Source organism: Chamaea fasciata, unplaced genomic scaffold (assembly GCF_029207755.1).
Source record: "Chamaea fasciata isolate MVZ Bird 193981 ecotype frontalis unplaced genomic scaffold, bChaFas1.0.hap1 SCAF_2, whole genome shotgun sequence".
Lineage (NCBI taxonomy): Eukaryota > Metazoa > Chordata > Aves > Passeriformes > Sylviidae > Chamaea > Chamaea fasciata.
Window position 1 is genome coordinate 56,158,108 of NW_027094087.1, and position 13,982 is coordinate 56,172,089.

At 36.4% G+C, this 13,982-nt stretch overlaps 1 protein-coding gene across 1 annotated transcript in view; it reads right to left on the reverse strand.

Moving 5' to 3' along the window:
* Positions 1-532: 532 nt before the first annotated feature.
* The window catches only part of DGKH (diacylglycerol kinase eta), a 161,275-nt gene continuing 147,825 nt past the window's right edge, over positions 533-13,982 (reverse strand). The window contains exon 31 of the mRNA XM_066176230.1: positions 533-11,394. Within this exon, the coding sequence (XP_066032327.1) occupies positions 11,305-11,394 (90 nt within the window). The 3' untranslated portion in view covers positions 533-11,304. The remainder of the gene's footprint in view (positions 11,395-13,982) is intronic.

Here is a 13,982-nt window from a genome sequence, read left to right on the forward strand (position 1 = left end):
CCACTTACCCGTGGAAAAACGGGCGCTACTGAATGTTCTGTTTTAATGGCTGTTGTTACCATGGATGCATATGCAAATCTGTTTTTACACTTAATACGCTGTGTGGCAGCAAGATCCAGCGGAAGATCCCTGCAAGTGTAAACACGTACATGCACAGTGACCTGCTTACATCTGGGTTTGCACATAGCCATGTGGAGGATGTATAAAAGCTGTATTCAAAGCCCCTAACTTAAAACAGTTTTCAGGCAGTCCCTGGCAGACTGAGTAGAAATGACGCTCGATAGTCATTCATCCAAATTTTATGTCGTTTTTAACACAGAGTTTTCTTTAAAATTCCGAAGTCTTAAATTTTGCCAAGGAGTCGCCATTGTATTGATTTTGATGGGGAATTTTGGTTTATATTTGATGACATTCGTAGCAGCCCACATTTTGAGTGGACAACAACCAAAATTCAGTGTCATGATATTCAAGCATTTCTGCTTATTTCTAGACACAAAATAAATTCAAGGACTTATGTACATTGAATGCATTCTGTTTATTTGAGAAGGAAGATCTCATACGAGTGCCTGTTATGGAAGGCATCTCTTATCATGTACAATAAAATCAACCATTGCTTCCAGCAGAATACAAAAATACACATCTCAGTGACTTCCATACAATAATAAATATGTAATCATGCATCCAACAATAAAAAGGCACGGAAAACTGGTCACTTAGTAGTCATAAAAATTACTAACTATATTAACAAAGCCACCCAAATTATCTGTACAAGGAAATGTAACAATATATTCCAAAGGTGAAAACACATAAAACATCTTTAAAATAGTATATGCAATAAATACCTCAATTGTTTTTATATATTAAAAATAAAACTGTGCCATTGTAAACAGTATGTAAACAAACAAAATTCACTGTTCCTTACCATTATTACAAGTAAATAAAGCCAAAAGTTACACCCCTGCTCTGTTAGATATACTTCATTGGCAAGTTTTGTCAGGCAGTTTAAAGTTTTACTCTTTTCTGCAGCAAACAGAGCCTGCTATGTGTGTAATTCTAAGTATTAGAGCAATTGCTAAGCTTCAAAACTGACTACCCAGGATGTAGTAGGTCATCAAAGAGAACTGAAACTAGGAAAAGCAATTCTTGCAGTGTTATGGATAGAAGTAATTTATTTTTACTACATATAATAGTGTGGGTAAAACTCAGCGGTTTATATAACACTGCTCTCCTACAGGACTTGAGGGGGCTGTACAGAGGTGGTGAGAATCCCTGTTCCCTTGGGTGGAGAAAGTGAGGCACTCAAAGGTTAACTACGCTGCCCCCAGTCTTACACCAGCTCCATTGGCAGGAAACCAAAGGCAGAATCCAAACCTTCAGCCACTTCCTCCTCATTTCCTCAGATAGCACATGGCCTTTCAGACAAATAAAGGTGTGTCCTGAACTCCAGTACTGATTAGAATAGCAGAAAGCCAACCAACACGCAAAAGGAAAGGTGTCTGCTCGCTTGGGCGACCATCTGCCCCCACTAACAACCACGGAACCTTGCCACCAAGTGAAGCAGGAGCACCACAGGAGCTTTCCCCCCACTAATCTGTGATCAGATCCACATTAGCACACTAACGAGCCCAGACAGAGCCCAGTGTATCCTTCACAAGCCTCCTGATTGCCTCAAATGTTTATTCTTTTGAGGTCTGTTTCTACAGCCAACAAACTAGAAAGTTCAAGCAGGGTGCATACTTCCTGCCTAATTAGCAAGGGGAAGGATAGGAATCTGAATATGATCCTTTCTTAAACGAAATTATAGGAAAAGGTTCCTGGAAGTGGTGGGCACTTGCACAGATGTCTTCAGAAAGTGCCTTGTGAAAGAAGGTGTCTGCTTTGTTATTTCTTCAGCTTTTGATAACCTTGACATAACTACCTCATTTTACAAGTCCAACTGTCCCTGGGATGACTATGATAAATACAAACTTACCTGTTCCCAACACATGTATTTCAAAGTGCATGACAGCTCTTGTTTGAAAATGGTATTTTAGCCTTAGATGAAGAAATTAGGATGCATCTATTTAGCTGTTTCACAGCCATATGGTTTTTTTACAGGAAGAATACACTTTGAGCATACATATTTAAAAGATACCCTGGAAAGGGATTTAGGAAGCACTGCATTATGGTATTTTTCCTCCCTTGTGCTATTAAAGAACTGATCCTTCTACCTCTAGACAAGCGATTTCCCTAATGTCAAGCAGTTGTCTGACTTGCCTTACCACTTAAAAACATTTTCGTCATTTCAATTGATCTGTGGAATATTAAAAGTCATTCAACACACTGGCTCTGAAGATACCTCCATGTCTTGGTGAGAAACTTAAAGCCACATACTTACTTATGTGACTTTTTTTCCCCAATCAGATACTTTTGGATAAGGTACTTCAAGTGTCTCATACCAGATCTGCAGAGACAGGTGAGCTGCGTGAGACCAGTAGGTACAGCAAACAGACAGGACTAATTTTTATTTATCAATAAATACTTCTTCACATTCACCTGCCACACTGCATTCCCTCTTTGTGGAGAGAGGCATGAAAGGTGACCTCTTTTTAGATGATTCTGTATTAAATCTTACAAAAGTTATTTCAGAAGGTATTTTCTTAGACGTATTCAAGGACCAGATCAATGAAAAATTCTGTACATTCTGGGAGGCATATATTCCCACCTGTGTTGTAGTTTGCAGGTTCCGTAGAAAAATCCAAATAGAAACTGCAGATTTCACATTGGGAAAAAATAAATACATTTCACTCATTTAAAAAATAATCACAGTAGGAAAATAGCCAGTAAACAACAGATTCAGAGGGGTTTAATCTTGGCCCCAGTGAGATCAATGGGAGTTTTGCCAAGGATTTCAAAAAAGCCAAAATTTCACCCAGAATCATATACAATTCTTTAGCTGACAACAATCATAAACATCCTACCACCCCATTGTATAAGTTAAATATTAATAAGCATCTGTAAACATCCTGCAATTCATCTGGTATAAAAAATACTATAATAAAAACAATGCAGCATCTCAAGCACTGTATAGTTTTAAGTTTTTTTGGCTCTACACACAAGTTGGCATCATTATATTGGGCAAAACCCGGGTATGTATATACATCTCTATGTACAGGTGTGCTCTCACATATACACCACAAACTACAAACATCCACACAAATACTGGCAAAGAAATGACATTCATAGGTATGGCATGTAAAAGCCTACCCATGATCAATTTGGGGATCACTTTTATGTGAAGAGCAATTTCCCTCCAAACAAATAATCTGTAGGCTTACATATAAATGCTATAATTGAAATACAAGAACAATCTCCAAGGGGCCTAAAGGACCGTTTAAAGCACAGCATATGCCTAAGTCCCAAAATATCTACATGATTGCAAAGACAATGGACTTTCTTGTGGAATGAACAGGAAGAAGGAGAAACAAAGGGCAGAAATTACTGAGCACACACCGGTTTTTACCTAAACCTGTGCAAACCATGTTAGATGTTTTCATTTTCAATAGAATATAGGTTTGGATTGAGTGGAAATCATGCGTTTCAGCTCTTTGCTGCCAACTGCCATTTAGACCCAATTATATGAGTTATGCAGAGAACTAGACAGTGTCACATCTCTGCAACACTTCCATGTATACTTCATGCATCCATTCATGCATGTAAGTGGATGTTACTACAGAATTAACTAACAGCTGTACTTGACTGGAATACCAGTGTAAGTTACAAGCCTGGCTTATGACAGAAATCACCCATGCTGGGCTGGGATCCTCTCAGAACCTTTGAAATACCTTTAGATGAAATTTACCTTTCTTAAATGCCAGAACTTACATTAAAAATGCATTAATGCGATTCCATAGTGCTCAACATTTGAAGATACCTGCTCTAGACAGACAGATGTGACAGCGAGAAGTTTCACTGGCAGTGACTGATAATTTTGCTGTCACCATGAATTAAGAAGAAGCTGCTAATATGATATGACATTAAATTATTTGTGTGTGATGAGAGCAACAAAGAAGAGCCAGAGGGAAGGTGCAGAGATCAGGCCCCCTTCACCTTTCTGGAGCACCTCAACAGCTTTATGTACAAATCCTATCTATTGCATGTCTCATCTGCCACTGTAAACATCACCTTGCCCTTTGACGATCCCATCAACGTACAAGCATATTAAATTCCTAAGGTAAATGGCAGCTCCAGGGAGGTGCCATAGTTTCAGCTCTTTTAAGATGCAAAGGATATGATGCAAAAAGGTGGCTAGTGAAACTAATCATTCCAGGACAGGTTTACAAGCTGTGTTCCTTGAGTAGGAAAAATGGTAATTTTTGCTGTGTATGGACAATGGGCATTTTTCAAGGTACATGATTTAAGGAGACATAAAACCAAGACAGAAAGTATGGACACCACAAATGACAGATGCCTGTAGAAAATCCTCTGGAATATGGATAAGGACACAGACCAAATGCCTGTTACAATGTATAGCCCTAATGGCATCTTGGGAGGAACCTTCACAGTGAGAATCTGCATACCTGTGTGCTCCTAGCAAACCTTCCTAAACTATCCAACTAGAAAATCTTGTATCCTTGAAATTCTCATTAGAAGCTTCCAGGCCCTACTTTTCAGCACATGTGCTCTCCCCATCCCTGAAAAGCAAGACCAAGCAGCTTTGAATGGCTTTCCTCAATCTCCCCATTCACAAAATAATTGACTGTGACTGAAAAGAGAATTAGTCCCGAACAGAACTCACTTCAACTAACGCCAGGAGAAAAACACAGTTATGTCTCTAACTCTTTTCCTGTTAATGGCACTATCAGGTTATTAATTAAACTAATTTTTTTATCCAATTAATGCTTTAGTTTAAAAAAATTGGGACTTAAAATGCTAATTCCCTTTAAAAAGTCATAGAAGGGATTTGGGGCACTGTGGAGATTTTGTTTTTGGCTTTTCACACAGTTTCCGTAATGAAAACAAACTATCCAATTTTACTGTTAGTTCATTTCTTCCTGTTTCCACCTTCCAGTTCACATGCTCTTGTCTAGCTATACCTGGCTCAAACACAGCTCCCTAAAATAGTTGTTTCCAATGAATTTGGAAAAAGATAGTTGCAAATGACTTTAAACATTGTACCACATCGCTTTTATATTCAGTAGCTTTTCAATCCTAACACAAATCTTTGAATAATACCAAAACCTATATTTTTACAAAGTATTTGTTCCACAGGATAAAATATTCATTGGCCACTTGGATACTTGTCCTACTAATAGCTACCATAATGTCCAGCATTTTCAATGTCTCACACAGCTGGCAGAGTTAACCAAAACACTTCTCTTTCCAAGGGCATTCCGGTAGCTAATGTTAATTGTTAGAGCTTCCAGCAGGGATTGCAAAAATATAGCTTATAGGATTTTAGTCCACCATGGCTATGCTAAGCTTTGGAGCCTGAAGCCTTGCTCGATCTTGCTCTTCTTGAGCTCCCTACAACTTTTTCCTGGCCTGCCTGTCCAGCACTTCTGAACAGAAACCATGGAGAGATACGCAAGGGTCTCACCTTGCCAGAAGCTGGGAACTCATCCAGACACAGCAGCAGGTAAGCAATGTAAAAACATTACTAAAGGCATGACTGGTGTTAAACATAAATGAGGCACCAGCTTCTTCTACCCCACTAATACAAGCAATAGGTTATATGAACTCAAAATCCCATCAAGAGAGCTTATCAAGTTTTTGTCAACTGGGAAACAAGTCTTTAATTATTTAAAACAGATGTCTGTAATTCTGCCATGTGCAAATATGAATTTTCTGTTGACTGTTCTGAAGGTGATGGGTCTTTAACCACTACAGCTGAATTGATTAAAATTTGTCCAGGAATCCTCTTGTGTATGTATTCATCAGCATTTTGCTTCTTTCCAAAAGTGTTAACAATGCTAATATTTTTTAATTTACATATTACAAGAGGATGATGTTTTGAGATTGATTCTGTGCACTGAAAAAATCACAAACCTTTCCAAATAATTTTTTTCAGTTAAAATATTGAGGGTGATCATTATTAAGCCTACAGAAGTTGCTATGAATTTTAGTATTAGCTCCAACTGGCTACAGAAATAGTCCTCTGAAGGTCTCCAGATGGCTTCCAAATGGATTATAATTTCTGAGAAAAAGACTGGGCTTCTGTATGGCAGAAACAAATATTTCAAGTACATAAGCTAACACTTAACAGAGCTATGAAACCTAATGCAACAGTAGTAGAAAACAACTAGATTTTTTTTTTCTTTTTGTAAAAAAGATCTATTCCACACTACACTCCGGATACAAGTAGGAATTTATACAGGAATTTATACAACCAGTAAAGGTTTTGTATTGATAATTACCAAATGATGCTTTATAAATCCTACTGATGCTACCATTCATCACTGAAGAAGAAGCAGAGATATTTTAAGTCCTGCCCAAAGCTTAGATTCCGTCCAAACTCCCAGCTTCCTCAAGTCATTATAAACTTATTCCTTAAGACAGTGATACAGTCACGTAAAGTCATGTAGACTTCTTGCAAACATTAAATCTTCGCAGTTAGAATATGCAGCATCAAACCTTGATGATATGAAAATCATACCACAAAACACACAATCCATGAGAACAGAATCAAAAATACAGGACAGCCTGTGTTATAAATGTATACAGGATGCTGCAGTTGAGAGGTACTTAAGTTATTGGGGTGAAAAAATAAAATTAAAATTACTGATTTAATTTTATTTTCTGTGGCTCTTTACTTACACTTATACAAGTGACAAGATGATTTCCTGGTTCTAAGTTAAACAAATTGCTCCAGCTCAGTTATCCTCAACAAGATACATTCCTTGTGACTTTACCTTTCACAAAGACTTTCTGCACTGGTAGTTATTAATTACCAGAACTGTTGAACTCATAGGCAAGAACTTAATACTTAGGGGCACAGAGCACTGCAGAAATAGCTGTAAACACAACTAATGCAATCATTAACAGAAAGCATCAAGCAAAATGGAATCACCATGGGGGGTTTTGTCTTGCATGTATATTATTACAAATGTTTTTAAAGTAGGACTATGGAACATCATCTCATATTTGCTTTCTATATTAATTTTCCATTACACGTGAAAGGGTCTACTGCCAGTCTTCCTGAAATGAAGACCAGATGCACTGAAAAACACTGATAATTTTACCCTTAAAATAATGTTCATTATCAAGGCCTGATGAAATTTTCATTAATAGCTTGAGTGAGTTCAATTAAAAAGTAAAATTGCCAGGTTATCTATTTCTCTACAAAAAGCATAGGAAAATATATAATGGACATTTATGAAGCAAAAAAACCCAATATCTCTCCTTTGAATTACAGTGATGCAGCACTGCAGTATTAATTACTTTGGACAGGGATAGAGAGAGTAAGATGATTTCTATTTATTTTTTACAGGACCAAGCATGTTAATTCCAGTCCCAAAACAAGAAATACTGGAATGAAATAGTCTGGGAGGGATTTTTAATCATATGCTTTAGACTTTACTGTTCTTCCAAGTTCAAAGCATTTTTCTTTGAAAGAAAGAGACATTCAGAAGAAAAGAATAGTGGTTAAGGGAAGAGACATAAAAATGTATCAAATAAAATTTTCACTTGCCATCTTATAAAAAATTGATTTTTGAACCTCCATTTCTTTGAAGTATTGCAAAACATCCCAAACACCTACAACCATGAGTTGGCTTGATTTCATTCAGTTTCTAAAAAGAAGGCATGAGGCTTTATAAAGGCAAAACTTGCACGACCTAAATCAGAAGTTGCTACAGCAATCAAATACAGTGAACTGAGAAAATCCTGTTTGAAAATGACAAAACAGCAACATACATTTAGCAACCTGCTGCCATTCTAAAACATGCAGTCCTTGTGTTCCTCTCTCCGAGGTGTAGAGCTTTTCATCTATATGAATACCAGCCACTACCAAAAAAAAAAAAAAAAAAAAGCAGATTTTTTGCATTCCTTTCAGGCTTTAATGTATACTGACCATGGAAATCACATGTATTTAACTGGGGAAAAAAGATAATCCAGTAAACTTTGTATAGGAATTGTCTTGATAAATCTAGCACGCTGGATCAGGCTCCACAGGATCTTGTTTTCTAAAAAGATAACTGCTTTTAGGGATGTGTTTACCTTGGTTTTGTTGAAATATTGCGATTTGAAGCACTTTTTAACAGCAGGATTAAATTAGGGAGAATACAGTTCATTTAAAAATGTAGCTATTTATGTACTTAGTTCTAGGAGCTAAGACTTTTACAGCAGTAAGGAAAAAAACCCCCTGTACTTAAAATAATCATGAGAGAGTAACACTGTGTTCATGTCTTCAGAAAAGCCACATCAGTTAAACACAGTTACAACCCACGACCTCCGCAGAGAACCCCTGTAAGAATATTTTGAGCCTCCTTGTAAGATGCATTTACACTTCATAGCCAACACTATTCTAAGGCATAGAGTTGCATAAAATTTGCTCTCCTGGGCATCTAATAAATACAGCATAAGTGATACTTACAGTTTTGTTGTTTCCTACTCACATGTTTAAAAAACTGCTTAGGACAATCAAAGTTAAATTCTTTGGTGGTCATTTAGAAAAATGATCATTGATCAGTTGTCCTATACTGAGGTAATTTGAGGAGTGCCATAAGAAAGTTGTGTTACAAACAACATTTGCCCATGTTCCCTGCTGAAAAGCAGGTCCCATTTTTTAATATATTCAATGTAGACCTCTACAGTGACTTGAAGAGATCTGGTTCCATAGCCCATCTTAATGCATTACAGATAGCAAGGCTGAAAGTTGTAAAGATGTTGTATCTTACAATCAAGAAAGAAAGTTTTGCTATGTATTATGTCCTTGAATAGACCAGAAGATTAGCTATGTTGTCTACTGTAACATCAATATGCTAAAATGCTCCCACATGTTAGAATACAGTGTAGCTTATGGAGAACCAAACAGAAAAGGAAATAAAGCTTACAAAGACTTGACAGATGTCACCTGAACATCATTAAAGGGGTGAATGTCAAGTACATTAAAATAAAACCAAAACCAACAAACTTTCCATTGTTTGCCTAACTTTCCATTTTTTGCATATGCTTTTCATGCAACAGTCTGAAAATCATATGATTTGGCAAAGGCATTTTGGGTTGTTTTTTATGCAAAACCTAATAGAAAATAGCCTTTTATTTTTGTTTGTTTACCAGAACAATCATTATGTCCACTGAACTCCCAGTGTGGTGCCTGTTGAACCTACAGCAACAGGAACACAAAGCACTACAATGCCATACAAATTAAGCCTGTTTTGTTTCTTTTGATTTTTATTTTCTCCAATAAAACAATGATGATTTTACTTTCCAAGGGATGAGTCCCGTCTACTTGCCACGGAACAATTCCTGTCATATGCATGAGAAATGGAGGGCAAAACCAGGATGCAGTACTTGACATTGGTCCCTTTACACAAGAAAACAAGTTTTGGTAAAAACCAAATGAAACCTTACTCTGCTGCCCATGATGAAAACATTAAGAGATTCTAAGATACTCTTTAACGTGCAAGAAACATCAAAGCTACTTGATTAAGTGAAAATCAAGTGTTCCTTGTGCTGCAATGACACATTGCTAGGAACAGCAAGGAGACAGCAATTCTGTGCAAGTTTTCTGGCAGGTGGTGCAAAGTCATTTCATCTCAAACATTTAGATAGGATTTTTTTTTTTTTTTTTTAGATATCTGAAATTTATTTTCTCTCTAGATTAATACTTTTGTGAAAAGTTAACCAGGAAATTAAATTATGAACCTGTTTCATTTAAGTTAAGTGTGAATAACTTTACAAACTCTGGTCTAGAGCAATTTCTAAACAAAGATGGGTTTAATTTTTTTAAACTGTTTACACTCATGGATTACTGTCTTGCATGTGATTCATCTTAGCATGCATAGTCTAAAGCCTTAGAGTCTGGGTTTTTTAATTTTTATGGTCTACTGATGGCAGAGTGCTGTCAAGAAACAACTTGATACCTTTTTAAAGAAATGCACACAGATGCATTTTTAAATTAATAGTTAATTAGCAATGATTAAAAGTTTACCCCACAAAAATCAAATCAGCTGCTACATTTTAAATATCTTCTTATGTATGATAAATAAAATTAAATTTTCCTTTAAGAAAATTTCATTAATATTTAAATCTGCTTTTGAACAATAGAATAAATAAAAGCATTAGTGCCTACAAGTTCAAATATGCTACAGATGTTTAAGATAACTGTATAACTACATTAAAATGCACCATGAGGAGATTCTTTACCATTTTCCATGCAGGAAGCCAATTGATGTTTTTGTGAGGTACCGGTCTTTCAAAAATTCTCATAAGTTAGTTACCTGATAAACCTTCTGTACATGATATATTTAAAAATCTAACTGTACAGCGTTTCAATCATATATACTCTGCTGAATATGGCACAAATGCTAAGTTTCCACACCCACACACCCTTTGCCGTAGAACACATTTTAGGCATAACACAACACTGAAGAATAGAAAAGTGCCTGAAACTGGAGGGGAAAAAAAAAAAGGACACTCAAGTAGCAATAAATTAAATCTCATTCAAACCAATAAAAAAGTTGTTCAAGTGTTTAAAGTATCAGATGTGTCATGCAACAGAACAACAGACAATTCAGGCAGGCACACCATGCAATATAGTTTGCATTCATGGTATCACAAGGTATCTCTCCCCTTTTCTGCACGGCCAGCGAGTGCTGGATACCTGCGGCACTGCCAGGCTCACGGGTTGACTCTTCCAAACTTCTTGGTCTCCTGCACAGGAGGTTTTACAGACCTACACCTCGGAAGGATAACCAGATGACCTCATGCTGTACAGTGGCATATCTTGCTGCAGCATAAAGAGAGGCATACTGAGCTGCATGTAAGCAAAGCAATCATTTCTTGATTATATTTTTCAGTCAGTGCAGTTCACCATCAACCAATCAATTTACCAAAGTGGGCTTATCCAAACTGGCCAATTTGCACACCAAGACAACGTCTTCACAGAACATACCACCTTTTCCTTTCTGTTTTGGCACAAATCCTTTAGTACTCTTGCTTCAAGTTCTTCGCCACACAAGAATTCAGAGATGCTAGCCTGTACAAACACCAGTGCTTATTCTTCCACACAGTAAACTACAAGGACAGCCAAGTGCCTGCAACAGCTTTGCTTCTCCAGCAACTTTCTCTTCTCTTCTCTCTTTAAGAAAAGCACCAGCATAATTATGCTTCAGACAAAGGGGTGTTCTTGCTGAGCTCTTTAATTCCCTGGAGAATTCGCTTCATATGGCCCACTTTCGTTATCCCCAGGTCCTACAGAAAATTTAAAAACAGAAAAAGAAAAGAAGAGAAGAAGACAAAGAAAGAAATTTACTTTAAAAAAGGAGAAAAGAAACCCCAATGATTATGATCTAACCATGCAACAGATGTCTAGAAACGTGCTCACTGAAATCAACACTAACCAGGGAATGTTACCAAGAGTTGCTTTACAGATAGACTGCTTAGAGCATACAATGAATCCCTCTCTGTCTGGCAGACAAAAAATTACTTACCTGCAATAGTGACAACCCAGGGCACTTCAATATATGTCAAAACCATCTTTGGCTTGACTTCTAAATACAAACACCTTTCCCAATTTCTGGCAAAATAAAGAGAACAATCTCCCCCTCCTCTCTAACACAGCAATCAAATGCTTGGTAGGATGTGATGGACTGGAATTTCTGTCCAACAATGTCATTTGATCTGAGGCCCTATGATGTCTGCTTTAATCCACAAACACACATATACCCAGTTTCTCAAGGAAAAGTGGATGTAATGGCTACAGGCATGTAGGACAACTTCCCTTTAGAGAGCAATAGAACAAGTAAGCATTTGTTTTTCATTCCGAAAAGGTTACATCTCCTAGCATGGATGTTCCTGATTAGAGAGCTGGAAGAAAAATTCTCAGAAACATAATAGTCATATCCCAAAGGAAATGTAAAAAGCACAAGAGTAAATCTCCTTGTAGCCACTAAATCATTCACATCAACTGAAATGTTTCTATCATTGGTTTCCAGACCCGTCTCTGTACGCAGCAACAGACAAGAATTTTTGTAGCAAACTTCTTCTAGTATTAGTAATAACTTTAGCAGCATCCTTTTTCAATTTTGGCTGCTCCAATGATCAGAGAAGCAGAATGGGATGCCCAGCTGTGCTAATGAACTCCCACCACACTAATGAATTTTCAGCTCAGTTCGGTGGAAATCTGCTTCTCTTGTCTGTAAAACTCAGCTATGGAAAGGCCATTAAAATCCATGTGTTAGTGGTGTTGAGCAATCAGCAGAGTCAAACACTAGTTATTTGTAGAATAAACCTTTTATAAATAGACCATGGTTAAATAACTAAAAAAAAAAAAATTAAGAAAAGTTCCATTATTTTTCTGAAATAGAAATAATTTCATTTTAATAGGAAGGTTTTTCCATTACAAAGACATTAAAAAGAAGAGAGTATAATTAGGCAGCTTGAAAAAATTTTTCTCATGAAGAGTGGAAAATGAAACCATATATATTATTCTGTACATACTCTACACAAAGACTGTATCTACATTTCTACAGCCAGAGAGACTTCAGATAATCTGTATTCTATACTATTCTAAAATGTTAGCATGCATTTAATTTTGGAAGAAAGGGGCGGTAAAATGGGCATGAATTAATTATTTTATTATAAAGGTAGCAGAGCCAAGATTAAACAGATGGTTTAATTTTCAGAGAGTCAAGACTGAATTCTGGTTATGGTAGAGAGAAAAAATACTTGGTTGTTTCTTCAGTTGAGAACTATCAGCACTATAATAGATGGCCATCATTTACAGGACTTTGGCAGCATTAAGGAGTTCAACATTTGTTCATAAAAGTTCCTAAAGCAAGTGCTTGTTCATAAACTACCAAAAAACCCTCTTGATTTTCCTCACCACATAAATTTGTATTTTATATTTCTAACATCATCTCACTTATAAAAAAATGTAGCACTAATTTTTAAGTTAAGAGAGCTAATGTAGGTAGTAGTCACATTCATCCTAAAATGACAGCAATATTTATAATTTTACATTTCTGTAATATTGTCCTTTAATGTTAAATTTAATTCTCAAGTGAATCAAAAAACCCACACATGACTACTGAAAATAATGAAATAGCCTAGTTGCTATGTGGAGGAAATTCTACATTAGGAAAAACCCATAAGGATATTTTCCAAACCACACAATTTAAAGGTTAAGAACTTACAAATTCTTCAGAACTTACAAATATATTTTCATGAATTTTCAGAACTTCTGTTGGATAAACAATATAGTGAGATGCTGCCAGAGTTCAAAATCAGAAGAAAGAAACACATTATGAAATTCCAAAAAAACCCAGCCAATTTTCCCACCAACCTTTGTAAAGCATTTCACAACACCTTTGATTCAGAGGCAAAGGATTTTGGGTTTATTTCTGTTCCAGCTGAAGTTGCTGTAATGCATATCAGAACAGCAAGGCTCCAGAGCTTCATCAAAAATGTTGGGGCCCCTATTCTGCTACACTTCCAGGAAGAAAAAAACCCCCAACCAACAACTCAGAATTTTTATGCTTTTATAATAGTTTTTGGTTTGGTGGAAATTAGAATTTATACAGTCATGACACTAGATGCTATCTGGTATTCTCAGTTTACTGCTTATGCAGAAAATTTTGCTGAAATTCTCTCATCTCAGACTAAATGGATCTGCTACATCAGCATATCATGAATCATTCAAAGAACAAGATCCTCAAATATCTCTGCATATTTGTGCATGCATGAGTTTCATCATCCTCTACATAATCTGTTCATATCTAATTGATATCTAGTTGACAAAAATTCAATTTGACTAAGCTACGGTTTTGAAGAAGAAGCTC